This window comes from Lissotriton vulgaris, chromosome 4_1 (assembly GCF_964263255.1).
Source record: "Lissotriton vulgaris chromosome 4_1, aLisVul1.2, whole genome shotgun sequence".
In the NCBI taxonomy this organism is placed as follows: domain Eukaryota; kingdom Metazoa; phylum Chordata; class Amphibia; order Caudata; family Salamandridae; genus Lissotriton; species Lissotriton vulgaris.
In genome coordinates this window covers 1,751,019,182-1,751,034,727 of record NC_141691.1, presented here as the reverse complement: position 1 = coordinate 1,751,034,727, position 15,546 = coordinate 1,751,019,182, and the positions used below count along the sequence as shown (strand labels likewise).

The 15,546-nt window shown below is 42.8% G+C and overlaps 1 protein-coding gene across 2 annotated transcripts in view; it reads left to right on the top strand.

The window, feature by feature from the left end:
* FBXO43 (F-box protein 43) overlaps nt 1–15,546 on the top strand; it is a 337,912-nt gene that overhangs the window by 105,338 nt on the left and 217,028 nt on the right. Inside the window, exon 1 of one of the 2 annotated variants that reach the window (XM_086967026.1) lies at nt 491–624. The exons of the other annotated variant lie outside the window; for it this stretch is intronic. Coding sequence (XP_086823152.1) covers nt 580–624 — 45 coding nt within the window. The 5' untranslated portion in view covers nt 491–579. Of the gene's footprint in view, nt 1–490; nt 625–15,546 lie in introns of those variants that run through there. 2 annotated transcript variants of the gene reach the window in all.

Genomic DNA, 15,546 nt, shown 5'->3' with positions numbered 1-15,546 from the left:
ACATTTCCGCTAAAAGGCAGTAGTTTTTGAGCACTTCTTTTCGGGACTACAAGCTCAGCATAAACCCGTCATTTACTCTCTATAAAAATGGGTAAAGGATGACTTAATTTTAGTCTTCTTGGTTCTTGAGGAAATTGCACGGTGCGTGATATGGCGTATGGGGTTCTCGTCTACTCTTTAGTCTGGCCCTATACCGAGTCCGCCTCCTAGTCTCGTGTGTGGCGGGCCCAGGCGAGTTCAGAGCGGGCTCCACAGCTGACGCAGCAAGAGGAGGCACGCGCCGCGACTGACAGTTGGTCAGGGCGGGCAATTCAAACTGCAGCGAGGGAACTGTGAGTGCCTGGCGGCGCACGCTGGAAGATCACAGTTCCTATGGCAATGGCGGCCGCGGGCCTCCCTGGATTGGAGTTGCTATAGGAAGCGCATCTTTCGGAACGGGAAAGCAGGCGCCGGGTACTCTCTCAGCAGATACTGCCACAGAGAGGACGACACGAGCCGCCGCCTCCCGTCAGACAGCTGACTTGCTGTTCATTTTCTCTTCTGGCAGCCTGTGCTCCTCTCCGGTGCAAGCGTTCTCTTATGGACTGGACATGTGACATTGGCAGTTTCCTACGCCGCATGAAGGTGACTGTGGCGGGTGTGTGTGTGTAGGCGTCCGGGGTAAAGTGTGTTTGCAGCCCTCGTACATGCCTTTTACCCTGCCACGCTAGACAACAGCGCCCCTTCATGTAGGACCCTTGCCTGCGCTGCCCTTTACTATCCGCATGCTGCCTGCCACCTTGCTGTCCCACGGAGTGACGGTTGTCTCACAAACGCACCTCAATCTGCTCCTCCCGCCCATAATGACTTCCCCGCGGCTCGTTCTTCCTTAAAATCAACAGGGCGCTGAGCCTTTTGATTCGATTCCTCAACATAGTATATTTACAATTTCCGCAAGGTCCAAAGTGCCTCTACAGAATGCTTAAGTTAAACTGCAGAGGACCATTGTCATCTCTTCATTTGGTGCTTCTTTTTAGAACTACCAAAGATGTGGTTATGCTTGTACATCTAGCAATGCCAACAAATTAGTAATGTAGCTATAAATATTGCACTCACGCCCCAGCGTTGTTATAGCTATCTAAGTAGACTTGACACCTGAACTGGCAAGTATTCTGCAGCCAAGACCGGTAAAAATATTGAAAATCATCATAAGCCAGTATTTTTTTTAAACCGCGAATGCAAGACTAAAATACATATGGGAAATCTAAATTAATCCAAATAAATGTTAAAGCAAATACAAGCCAATTTTCTAAGTTGAAAGTGAATACATAGTTAATTACACAATCGCAATCGAAAGCAGGAACTGGCTAATGAGATTTTTCATTTGCAAAGGGTGCCATTTCCAACCCTACTTCAAGCTCTCTGCAGCTTCTTACCTCCATTTTAAACAAAGTATGTATAATGTTTACCTGTATTGTAGTCTCTTTTATATAGCGCTTATTACCCCCCGACGAGGTGTCAAAGTGCTTTTTCGGAAAGTAGCCCGCTAATCTGGAACCCATAAAGGATTAGTGGTGAAATAGTTTAGTGATATATGAAAGTAATTTTAGTGGTAGATATGTTAGTCAGTTATTTGGATTGAGGATAGCGGAGGGATAGAAGGTTTTAATTTCTATAGCGCTTGCTACCCCTGATGAGGTGTTGAAGTGCTTTTTCTGTGAGTAGACGCTCCTCTGGAACCCATAAAGGATTAGTGGTGAATTAGTATAGTGAAATATGAAGTAATTTGTGCTGTGGATATGTTAGTCAGTTATTTGGATTGAGAAGGATAATGGACGGATAGAAGAGGGAAAAAGGTTTGCATTTATATAATGCTTGTTACCCCTGATGAGGTGTTGTGCTTCAGAATGAATCACCCATGTCCAAGTGGGCTTCGTACTGATTGCAAACAAAAAAAATATATATACCTGTGAGTCTTTCACTTAGTACAAAGCTACAGGTATGCTGCAGCCAGGCGCGCAACACCCATTGGGCTGAAAGGGCTTTAGCTTCCCCATCAGCCTCCGTGACCTGGGCTAAGCTGGAAGACCGGATGCCCAGCACCATCACGTATATGGCACTGCTCTGACCTATCATCCAAAGCTGTTTACAGCTCAACAAGCCCCTGATCTGTCTCCCTAATTGGGACATCTGCATTACAAAAAACACCAGAGAAGCGTAAATGTTAAAAGTGAAATCAGCAGCTATGCAAGAGCTGTTAACATATCTTGACCCTATTCACCCACAAAACGCATGAATGTCGCACAACAATGAAACACAAGGCATGCAAGTTTCCAGCAGTACATGCTTATTATTCTCAATAAAATGTAACAAAAAATGTGTAACATTAGAATATAATTAAGTAATTTTGTATTTCAGTGCTGTGAGGCCATTCATATGATGCAGCACTATATAAATCCAAACAAAAGAAAGGAAATGTTGCATTTGGACTTAGGGTTATCTAAGATGTGTAAGAGTTTCTATGAATGCACATGAGTGTTTATGTGCATACATACATATTTGGATATATATATATATATATATATATATATATATATATATTTGCCAGTATTGAGCCCTGCGTTATCAAGCTACTTGATAATTACTGTGCTTTAATATGGTAACATCTACTGTAGCAAGCAATAGTATCTCTGCTAATGGACTATATCCCATTCCGTAGATCAGAACCCTCCTCTCCCTGAAACCCAATAATACCTAGTCCAGTCCAGCCACTCTATTCATCTATTCAATCGCTTGCATGATACCACAAAGCCCTTACAAATGTCATAATTTACTTCCATTTAATTTAGGACAAAGAAACAGAAGTAAATATATAGAATTGGTTCTCTAAATTCAGAAGCATAAGCCTATTATACAATTTTCCACTTGACTAAATGTTAGCCTTTGTTTCTACTCAACGTAAAGCACTCTAACGCCTCTCCCGGGATGGTAAGCACTAAAAAAAAAAAAAATTTACAATACTATATACATTATTTTCACAATAAAAAGGGGTCACAAAGTGTTGCAGTGGGGTACACTGAGCACAGGCTAAAATACAAAAAAAGTTAAAAAAAAAAAGTACTGAAACATATGAGTTGAATTGTGTTTTAGTAATGCATTAATTAACCACCATCGACATGTTAACTTTTCCTAAATAATGCATGAAGTCATGTCATGTTCTGTCAGTGCTGGTGATTCTTCAGATTTATTTAAAAGTTTTCTGTGGAACTATAACAAGTATATTCAAAAGCATCTTAAGTGATGTACTGTGGCCTTTTCCCACAGCAGGGAGCTACAAATAAGGTTCTTTTGCAGAGTCCAGAGCCAAAATAAAAAGTTTACCTGTGTTGAACCATTCCTGTCTCTTATCAGAAACGTGTTATTAACAGTGACATCCATCCTGATTTACAGTTTGGTGGATAGCCTGTGGCTCAGGGGTTAGAGGCGGCAGACCCGGAAGATGAGATCGGCCCTGGACCAGGGTTCAATTCCCCGCCTCGGCGGGTCTTGGGCTAAAAATTCCACGGACTCGATAATTCTCGCTCCGGTGCCTTCTCGACTCACGGGTTCACACTCTGCGACTCTGGGCAATAGCTTGCTTAATCTCCACAACGGCCCCTCGCGGCGGGATGCCTGGCTTTCACCTTGTGGATACCCTGCCGGGGTTATCTCACAGGGGAATACCAGGACGGGTTTCCTAAGCAAGCGCCGGGAAACCCACTGCGGGTAGCTGTGCGCTATATAAGCTCAAATACATTTACACCATCCATCAGGGCAGCAGGGTTACTAACATTTGCTTGCCTACAGATTACCAGCCACCATACTTGGAAATTACTGCTGGCCTGGAAGACACCTCTTCCACGGTAGCTCCTCTGAAGGCAGTGAAAATTGGCTGAGCCTCCACCACATTTCATGCAGGAACTCTAAAACATTTTTTTGTTTTTCAGAAACCTACTCCCAACCAGGTTTTTTTTTAAAACCAACCAAAAAAACGAATCATAGTTTGCTAGGGTGATGGGGTAATTTTTGACTTCTGTTTCGGACCACCAAGGGTAATTTTTGGCTTCTGTTTCGGACCACCAGACTTTCCACGTTGGTCCCAAACAGAAAAAAGTAAATCGGATGTCCACTCTAAATATGACAGATGGTCTGATGTACTTACACAGATGGCCCCCTGTCAGTCAGGCTGTCGGTGCAAGATTTCCACCTGCAGAGTCGGTGCAAGAGATGGCACCACCATTGGAAACATTTGGCCTGCCCGATTCTAAAGAGGGGTGACAGACCATCGGTTTGGCTGAAAGGCATGCATGGTAATTTATGTATTTATTTTTATTTTTATGAACACATACTTTTATGGTCAGGTCAGTTAGTAAGCGTTTAGTTGACTCTTGTTAATACGGTGTTGTGCAGATACTATATTAATGTACATTCGTATCTGTGAATGTATATTGATTGCTCTGATCCTTTAGAGCAGATGAACATTAAAAGTCAAATGGGCTTTCTTGGTTTAAATGTACACTAGTTTGAAGGATTTTTCTTTTGTCTGATTGCACACTCATTATAATGTGCGCTTTGATTAGGCCCCGTTTCTATGTGTGAGATGGCTAATTAAGTGAATTTCCTGCCAATTCTTTTATGTAACGCCCATTTTATGTTCATTGTACACTAATCAAATCTACCAAACTGATTTTGGTAATGGCTTTGTGGATTGCTGTATTTTAGAAGAGCGCTATACAGAGTGAGGCAGAGAAAGAGAATGAGTACATTGATGAGAGGGAGGACATAATAGAATAAACCGAGAACGACCTAAAAGAAGGGATACACATGAGAACAGAAAAGAAATTCGGGGAGGGGAAGTAACAAGGAGGTGAGAAAGAAAACTAGAGGCGAGCCAGTGACAGGAAATGGTGAATGGTGATGCTGAAAATACCAGGGTTAGAGATGACTGCGAGGGAACAAAACAGGGCATTTCTTAAAAGGGTAGATGCAAAGTGCAGGTATGCATTGTCTTGAAATACTCGTTTCCTGCTCAGGAGGGCCAGTGCTCTATCTCTGAAAAGCAAGACTGTCATATGTTGTGTGATGGACTAACAAGTCTTTCTGTCACATATCTTTAATCAAGAGGGGGGAGAAAGAAGGGTTTGTAATCCATATAGCTTCCTTGTAATATTACAGAATATCAAGAGGGAATGGATCACTTGACCTGAGTAACCAGGGTTTGCAACTTGTTGGTCGTTTATCATTAAGAAAACCCTCATTCACGTACACAAGCTGTGAGGCGGTATATTTTGGTTCTCCTCCTCCCTGTTAAGAACGTGATAGCATCATCATTGGCTTTCTTTTTTGTATGCTTTCCTCCACCAGGAGGAGACACATTGGTTATTACAGTAGTGATCAGCATAAGAGGTGTGAAAGTGCTCAAGTGAGTTGAGTTAAAACTGGGAATCTAAAAACCTTGTATTGCCTAAACTGCACCTTTAATATGTCTGGAATCGAGGTCAGTAAAAACAGTCTTGTGCGTGAAAAGACGAGTTTAACACACTAGAATGTCCAAAAAAGACCGACATGCTTCAGCCCTTGAAAATTGTCCTGACATTTAGGGGGAGCTTTCGTCAGGACCTCAGAAAAATAATAGTGGCTGCGAAATAGTCACGGCCTGGGTAAACCACACTGTAGTTCACTTGATTCAGATAAGGTCTATAAGTACCTTAAGGTCCTAAAATACGGGCTTCCTCAGGACACCGGCGGCCATGGCAACCTGCTGCTTTGGACGCGCAGAGCAACTTGTGCTCACTCTTCCTAGGGTGCCCTGGTGCAACACCTTTAGCATTTTTGCCCTGCATCTGTTAACAGCTCTACAACACAGCACTGTATGGATGCATTTTCACTAGTTTGTGTGCTACTACTTTGTGTATTGCATAATCTGGCCTAGGCCCACGACAAATCCTGTGCTTCCTCTACGCTTAGAGCCACTGAACTATCACTGCTGATTAATTGGAAGGGTAGTAGGCTCTAGATCTGTCTTGCATAGCATTCTTTAAAAGTGGTTTAGTGTCAGGTTTTAATTGAATTGGAAAACTCTTGATGGAAAGCCCTCACCGACCCACTGGTTGTCATGCTTCATCACCGGGCCCCTTCTAGCACCTTCCCATATTGGTTCTATCGTGTAAACTACTACCCTAATGGTAATTTTTGGGGCACTTAGAAGGAATGTTTTGATGATTGTATTGCTATGACACTCATATGGTCTCTCGAGTGAAGACTGTGCAGAGAGTGAAAATGTGAGTGTTAAGATCGCTTGGCATGGTTTGTCTCAGTTTTGGCACTCTACTGCAATGACAAGCCACATCTGCACTAACTCTGCCAGGTGCACTTGGCTGTACTCCTGGGTTTATGCCAACCTAGTCCGTGTGTGTTTGATCTGCCTGGTCCTGGTCCATGATCATGTCAAGGGGTACTCGAGCTAAATAGTAAATTAATGATGGGATTAAGGCAGGCGCCAAGGCACCATATAGGTACAAGGAAACAAGGTAACCGTTGGTATTCTTGTGCTACACTTACAGACTGCTAGATAGGCAGTGATGGCATTAATAGACGGCTTAAAGTGTGGTTAGTGTACTTGCGCTGATGTATGCGCTCTAGGTTAAGGGTACAACAGATACTATTATTTGTGGATATAAGCCGTACACAGATGAGCCTAGGCTAAAGTATAATGGGCTTCGGTGTAGTGTTCTTTGCAGAAATAATGGATGTAATCCGAGAAATTCCAGGATAATTTGGGAGATGGACGGTAAGATTTAAGGAACCTTTACAAAACAGAAGAACAATTTGTAATTAATGCGTGTAATCACTAATACAAAAAGGTCCTAAAGCCTGCCACGGTAAGAAAGTAGGTTTAATTGTTTACATTCTCTACTCAAAATGAACGATTGGGTATATGGTGGTGCATTTTCAGCTTCCTAGAAATATTTGCTTATGATGCTTGTAATTTGCTCAGTAATCAGTAGAGGTAGACCAAATCTGGTAAATGTGAAAACCTGCATAAATGGTTTCACATTTCTGCGGGAAAAGGTTGTTAGTCTGTGGGGAAACCTCATCTCTGCATGGAAATTCAGAGATTGAAAATCTGAGGACAGTTTCCAGAATGTTGAAGATCGGTAAAATGTCAGAACTTGCAGGGGACTAAGATACCTACATGTTCACCTGTAAAATCTCTGCCGTCAACTTTGACAGACCAGAGTAATAAGCAGCTTGTATATATAGGAAGATAGAGAGATAAGCTTTGACAAGAGAGGGGAAGGGATAATTCACTTTCTAGTTGTTGAGTGTTGGTAATTTAGCACAAAATTCAGCAGAATCGTAGCTTTTGGCAAACCACTTTATCCATTTTCCAAATAGAGGAATTTCACTGGCTAGTACTTGAAAATCTTCTCTTGCCAGTTTGGAAAATTAACAATTTGGAATCACTATTTCCCAGCTTTATCAGAGTTTGCAAGCAGTCCATATATTTGTTAGCATCTTTCGTATGCCCTTTCCCGCCAATGACTCAAGATTCTAGGGTGTTGGATCTCTCCCATTCATGTGTTTCATCGCCTCCAGTGTTTTTTCTTTCTTTATTATTTCACCTTTTCGTGTTGCTTCCTTCCTGTTCAACCTTTTCCCTGAGTATTAGTGAACTTTTTTCCAGTATTTATCCTATTCCCTCATTGTGCCTGTCCTCTTTTTCCAAGATCTCATGTTACCAGTTGCTCACTTCTCTACCGCATGGCACTGTTCCTCAGTGTGGTGCTCCTTCTCGCTGTGTAGTACTGCTCTTCCCCAATGTCTGTCTTCCTGCTTCTTCTCTTTTCTTCCTCCTCCATGCCTTTTCTTCCTCTACGTAGCTCTGATCTTCGACACACTTTCCTTTTGATTAGTATAATTTTTTTTGCATTTTCCCTGATGCCTTATCCTTCCCTATTCCTTCTCAGCTTTTTGTCATCCCTATTGATGTTTGCTCATTCTTCCATCTATCTCCATTTGAGTGACTCTTTCATCACCATCAGTGAGGTGCACTTAGATGTTTCCATGGTGTGGTGGTACTTGCTTATTCCTACAATACAATGAATAAAAATAAATGTGTATGGTGCAAGTCTTATCTTGTCAAACTTGCTAAAATTCAGTTCTACAAATTATTCAGGATTTCTTCTTTGACAGTATTTTTAAATATAAGTAACATAATCCACAATAATATTTCTGGTGTCCAGAACTACAGCGAGTCAGCCCCGGCCTATTTTAGTGTCTCCGTTTCATGCAAAGAGCTCTCCATAGCCTCTTCCCATGTCTCCAGTATATCCAAAGAGTGCCTTCCATGGCAGCATTTGCATATTCTGGACCTCAACCCATTCTCTGTTCTTCCCTTTCTTAAGCCCGTATTCAAAGTAGCCCGCATTCCAAGTTTGATGCAAAGTAAAAAAAAATCAAAAAAATCTGGCTAAGTGTTTTTTGCTCCTGGTTTTCACTTTGCACCTAGTGCCAGTTGCATTCATTCTTGAGTTTGGCTAATGTGACGCGCAGTGATGTGTGGACGCTGAGGATCCGAGTGAGGCGAGACCAGGACACCAAGGTGATAACTCAGGAGGACTGCCGAAGTAGGTATCAATGTACGTGGTCAGTGAGAGTGCCTGAGGGGGGAGCTGCAGGGAGCGCTGAGAGTGCGTTGCACGACTGCACTGCTGTTTCTTTGCTGGAGTTGGAGAGAGTGCTGAGAGCTCCCATTCCCCTGGCCTCTGATTTCTTATGCAGCACTGTTGCCCGCTTTGGTCTGGGGCTGGGTCTATGTTCATTGGTTCTTTCGGTCCTCGGACCTGATGTATGTTTATCCTGTTCACCTCCTATCCTTCCAGTCTCCAAACCATTTACCCTCCAAAGTCCCTTGTGCTTTTGATCACGCCTGCAGTGGAGAGGAATTCGGCTTGTACAGGGGAGTAGGGGAGCTGGGCATATCACATGATCGAAAGGACTATTCAATCCCAAATCCTTGAATCCCTCAGGTTTACAATTGTTTTTCCTGGTGTACCGTGTGGGGTCCTGGTAAGTCTGCGGCTTCGGATGCGCTGTCATGTTTTACTGGTGCTCAGGGGAATGCTAGGGTGAATGCAGCGGTTGTAGTCGGCTGCTGTAGAAAGAGAGCCAGGGTCACACAGAATCGGCCGAGCTAGGCCTGGGTGCAGCTTGTGGGCTCCTGCTCTGTCCCTTTCTCCACCACCCTTCATTTTGAAGGCCTTCTTTCTTTCTTTACTGAACGACTAGGAGTTTTTGAAACAGTTGTGTGAGCGACCTGTGTCTAGTAATCAGTAATGAGTGATTTCTGTATGGTAACCATAGCCACAAGAATCCTCAGGTGGTGCTCAAACGTATAAGGGTGGGAGAATTGACCTCCCTCCCCTTCATGTTATGATGTGGTGAGCCTCATCTTCTCTGGTTGGCCTAGCTAAAATGAGATTAAGGCAATAATACTCTGATTGCTGCATTCAATCCACCCAACAATCTACTGAAACAAAAAAAAGCTTGGTTGTCTCACTTGACATCTTATCCTCTCATTTCAAACGTTTTTTTTCCATGAGTGGGAAAGAGTTGAACAAAATGGCGACAGCTATCGACATGAATCAAGCCTCTGATGTGCTCATGGATTTTTCAATTCCCACCCCACTCTCCCTCCACCCCACCACTCATTCTCCCTTCACCAAACATAAGTACATTAAGTAGACCTCCTGGCTTAGAAGAGGCTGGGGCTGTTGTCAGGGAGCATGATCCATAGCTGAGTCACCCAGAGTTGGGCCCCATGTAGTTAGATGTTGCACCGTCTTAAACAGGCACATTGCACCAAACTCTCTAAGTGGCACACTTGACAATCGGGGGCAAGGCTTAAGTCCCGCTTGGGAAGATCCTATGAACTCTTACTTTGGCCAAGGTCTGGAGAATGTTTCTTCAGTTATTAATGAATGAATGAATGAATGAAAAAGATTTATAGAGGGCAATAAATGCCAAAAGGAATCTAATAGCAAATAGTCTCCGAAAGAAGAGAAATAAAAGAAGCTAGCTAGTGGCTGTTATCGAGTAAACAACCAGGTCTTTTAAGCCTTATGGAATAAGGTGTGGGATTGAAGACTACAAATTTATGGGGGAAGAGAGTTCCACTGCGTGGATACTGCAGCTGAAAAGGCTCTGCTTCCCCACCTTGATATCTTGTACCTAGGCGTAATTAGAAGATATCTGCCTTAAGATCAAAGCTGTCAGGGGGGGGGGCTGTAGCTGTGAAATAGATACCAGAGTTGTTGAGGGCCTCTGTTGTTAAGGGCATTGTGGTCCGAGACCCTTAAAGGTAATTCTCTTGGTAACAGAAAGCCAATTAATTTTCTGAATCCCTTCAGTGACTGACTGACTGAAATTTTGTGATATCAAGAGTCAATCTAGCAGCTGCATTTTGGACTAGCTGCAATTTCACAAGCACGGTCTTGTTGATGTCCAGATAAAGGGTGTTACAATAATCTAGTATAGACATAAGTGCCAAAGTCACCTGTTTTCGTGCCTAAATAGAAAAGAAGGGAAATACTTTCTCAGGGATTTAATTATCCAAGAACAGGTTGAAACTGTCCTGGGTAGGGCCCAGGGAAGAGCTGTGCTGCACCCCACAAGGCAACATTATGCAGTCCGAGCAGTACTGTTCTTATAGAAAATGTTCTTGAGTCGAATGGGGAGGGACATGCTGTATCTGAGAACATTGCTTGGCTCTATTTAATCTGTTTAATGATGTGAATCGGCTGAGAGAGGCCTGTCTGAAATCGTCCGCTACCCTGGTGAGGGAGGGAGGGAGGGGGGGGGCATATGGGCCAGTCATGCAATGTCTGCTTAGTCGTCCATCTTTACCTGCATTGTACAGTAGGGCACTGTCCTTGAGGGGCTCTTTAGCCTTGTAGAACTCAAAGAATTGTGAAACATTCATGTCATCAGGAGCACAATAAAATGCATATGCTTAATCTGGAAAGGAAAGGTGAGGGAGGACCTGCATCTTAAATATTGTTATGTTTTGAGATGGTTTTCGCCTACATTTTATCTCTGATAGAAAGACCAGTTTCAAATTCTGATCATGTGTTGTCTCCAATCCTTCAGGGGGTTCGCACCTCAATATCCTTGGGGTGTGTCAAATGCAAGTTCAAAAGTCTAAAGAGTTAAAACCACAAGTTGATTATGTGGCCAATGGTGGGTCTAGAGATGTTGGTATTCAAGTGGGTAAGCCCTGTTGGCCCGAGGGTCCCCTCTTAAGAAATGTATTGTAAAATCTGAAACAAAGCCGAATGGAGGATAATGTGCACTCATTTAGGTCATTATATCAGGGGTGTAACCTGGATGAACCAAAGGTCCAGGCGACAGATTGTTTTTTTTACCTGTTTCCCACTCTTTAAAAGACTGGTAAACGTCCTTGGTGGGGCTCACTCTCCCATGATCGGTTCATGGTCGATCCCCCCTCCAGTTTTAAATCATGCCACTCAAGGGACCATACTGGGGTGGGGAGGAGTCACATCAGCGAGTCCTAGGACAACTAGGACAAACCTGACCAAAGGGAGGAGAAAAAAACAAATGAAGTATTGTGAAATGTAAGCCAAAAAAACCTAAGATTTGCAAGGGTATCTGCTGACTTTGTGCTTCCCATTTCCCCCATAAATACTAAAATGGCAGATTATGCTCCCTTGCTTCCGGGTATGGTGCCCGTCAACTATCAAATCCCATTCCTATTATGTTGACTAATGTAAAAGAGGGTTAGGGAATAATAGGGGTACAGGGCCAAAGTAGACTTTTCGGGCATCCCTTTGGTGGGTCAGAGCCTGGCGATCGTACCAATTGTTCCTTCCCTTGGAAATATGCCTCTACGGCATGAATTAAGACCCGATAGACCCCTTAATAGGGACGCACACCAATTTTTTTCCTTCTATACAGAATTGTCAGTATAGCTTTGAGCAAAGTCTAATGATTTGAAAGAGGGCCTGAAGGGTCCCGAAACAGTTCCAATTTCGAGTATGTTGGATTTTGTCATTTAGTTCGATCACAAATTGGGTAATTTGAATAAATATTCTATTTTACACTCTTTACTGGAAATTGAGTCCTTGAGACTGGTATCAAGTAGAGAGATTGATCATGTCTATATGAATTCGTCCACCCCTTTGCCTAGCTCGAGAGTGATGTTTAGCTCTAAGATTATTGAAATGCTGATCCTAAAGCACGTAGATTGCCCTGAAAAGGGTAATTGTTGTTTTCTGAGTAGAACCTGGTGCAGAGTCCAACTGTTATAATCCTTTGTTGAACCCTCAGGGTAAGTTTCAGGGCCCAGTATTGATGAGGTCTGTTAACCCTAAGGATACCACGATCTCTGTAGGTAGAGGTTTAGGTAGGAGAGTTATAAATACTGTGGAGTCGGAGGAACTGAGTGCTCGGGCGCTAGAGCAGGGAGATGAGTTAACTAATTGGAGTTTGGTAGCAGGCATGCTGAACGGTGCAAGTAACAATGCAAAGTATCCGGTGCTGTGGAGGTTACCTCCGGTAAAATTGTATCCTTATTTGAAATTGAATTCTGTAATTCATTTTAATCCTTTGATCATGTGTTTGCAGGAAACATGCGTCTGTAATGATATTACGTATGAGAATTACTTTATTATTATTATTTATGAGAATTATTTTGTTTTTCATGTGCAGCAAAACCTTCCCCAAAAGGCCATGCTAGCGGAGGTGTTGCCATTTTGCTTAAAAATAATATCAATTTGAATCAAGAATATTTGTTCTTCCACCTCACCTATGCCTCGGTTTAAAGTTGGCCTTGTCGAATGAGGGAGGAGGGTTGTCCTCTTTTTTTGTGCGAGTAAATTTGGTAACTCTGTTGGCATTTTTCCATAACATCAGTCAACTAGAGAAAGGTCCCTTGTTAATTATTGAAGGGGATTTTAATGCCAGGGTTTCAAATTCAGCATGTATTACCTTCTTTAATACTGAAAATGATGAAGCGTGTTCTATTCCTGAAGCGGTGCTCCAGAAAAGGCTAGGACAGCTAGAATGGGCTTACTGTTCATAGAAAATCTGATATTGCATGATTTTTTTATTTTTTTAACTGTAGATTCCCCGAAGGTTCTCTTGCCTCTTATACTTTTCATTCCCCTCATGGTGAATCTTTATTTGACTTTAACGTGGTGTCAGGTCAAATGTTTAGTGCCTTTTAACAACTGAAGATCTTGGGGATCGATTTAAGTGATTATAGTATCCTTTCCTTGTCTGTTGACTTAGACTTTAAGGTTCTTGATTCCTGGAATTCCAAGAAAGATAACGCGACCTACACTAAATCGAATGGGCATACTTTTTGGTCTTGCTGTTATATAAAGGCCTTGGGACAAAGTCTTAAAGTAGCAAGTTTAGGCCCCTTTGAGTCCTCAAATGATCCCATTTCTTGGTATGAAAGGCAGTTGACCTCCTTCCATGCTTATGGGAGTAAAGCTAGAGTAAAAGGTTCTAAACAATCTTTTAGAACTTTCTGGGCTGAAAAACGGCTAAATCAGAAAATAAATCTTCTAGTCTGGAAGCAATTTAAATGTTGTTTTACAATCCTGAGACCAGGGGACATTTACTGTCTTACGTGTAAGAGAACAAGATTGAAAGTGGCGTAATGTAGGAACGAAGGGGATGGGAAGTGAGTAAATTTGAGGGAAGCTGCCTCCTCTAGCAATCAAAGAAAATACTAGACTCTAATAGCACCATACTGTGACTCTGGAGTCACCGCCCTAGCAATTCCGGTATCGGATAACGATTGGACCCAATACATTTCAAGGCTAGATGCTTGTAATTCAGGTAGTAGCATTTTGCATTTTCTAACTGTTAATGCAGACTCTCTAGTACTATATGTGCCACCCTCCGATAAGAAGATTGAGGGATTCATTAAAGGTGCCAAAACATCCGGTGCCATCGGGCCTGATGAATTCTCGATAGTGGTCATTAAGCAGGTGGTCACTTTATGGGCCACCTTTTTGAGCTAGTTATTGCAGCATTGCTACCTGTCGGGCGATATTCCATCTTCCTGGAAGGGAAGCATTATTGTTCCCCTATGTAAAAAAGGACTGAAAACCTCACCCACCAGCTATAGACAAATGGGCGTTCTGGATGCCGCAGGAAAATTATTTGCCAAAAGCATTTTACTTCATCTCTAAGAATGGGCATTTGGAAACATCATTCCTGTAGAGCAGGCTGGTTTCCGTAAGAGTTGTGGTACCCTCGATTTATATTACAGCTTTACAAACACTTATAGAAAAGTATCCTCAGTCAAGGGGCATGTCTATATACTCTGCATGTATCGATTTCTCCACAGCGTTCGACAGGGTAGACCGAGGGACGCTTTAGAGAAAATTGTTTGAGCTAGGAATTCCTGCTCCTTTTTTGAGTCTAATAATAGCAATTTACTCTTCTACGTGGACTCTAGTCCTGATGGGAATGAACCAAGATTTGACAAGAAGAGTGGTGACACAGAATGTTTTGAAGCAGGGGGGCCTGCTGGCACCACTCATCTTCTCTCTTTACACTCCAGTTTTGCCCAGCAGAGTATGTCTGGTAAAGGGGGCTCCGCCTAAACTTGGTTTAATGGATGTTTATTGTCTTTTATATGCTGATGATGTAATCCAGCTGGATTTAACTTCAAAACAACTCTAAAGGTGCCTTTGATCTTTGGAAACCTACAAGGAGGAAAACCATCTAAAAATAAATATTTCTAAGAGTAAAGTCCTGACCTTTGGAAAAAAGGGTGTTAGAATTAGGCAACATTTAAAGTGATTCTGAGAGAGTTCTAAAATGGAAAAAGTGAATAAAAAAAAATATTTTTATTAAAATAACAGGCTCCAAAAACAGTGGCATACTGTAAAGCATCAGATAGTATATGGGCGTACAGAAGGCAAGGTCATACATAATACAGTATTGAACGTTTTAATCGGCTTACCAATACAAAGATACAGACACATCATTAGCAAGTTTCGGAGACAGACTGGGTGTCCAGCAACTCCCCCCTATACATTCTCCATGCTGCCCATATTTTCTCCCACTTCTTGGGACACCCTCTACTTTTATAGATCACTTTCTCAGCCCTCTGGCACCAATCTAGGTCCTTTTCCCAGTCTTCCATTGTTGGTGCTACATTACTACCCCATTGCCTCGCTATATTCCTCTTGGCCACCATGCTCACTAACGCCAGCCAGATCTTCTCCCACTTAGGCCATGTGATGTCAGACGTAACACCTAGGATGTGCCATCGGGCCTCCAGTGGGACCTCAGAGCCAACCACTTCCGACATTATGCTCGCCAGTCTGGACCAATACCCCCGGATCCCAGCGCAGTCCCACAAGATATGGAAGAAGGTTCCCACCTCCCCACAACCCCTCAGACAGAACTCCGAGTCAATATATCCTATTCGGTATTGTCGTGCGCTGGGTGTAGGAGCGGTGTAAGATGTGCAGCTGGACAAGC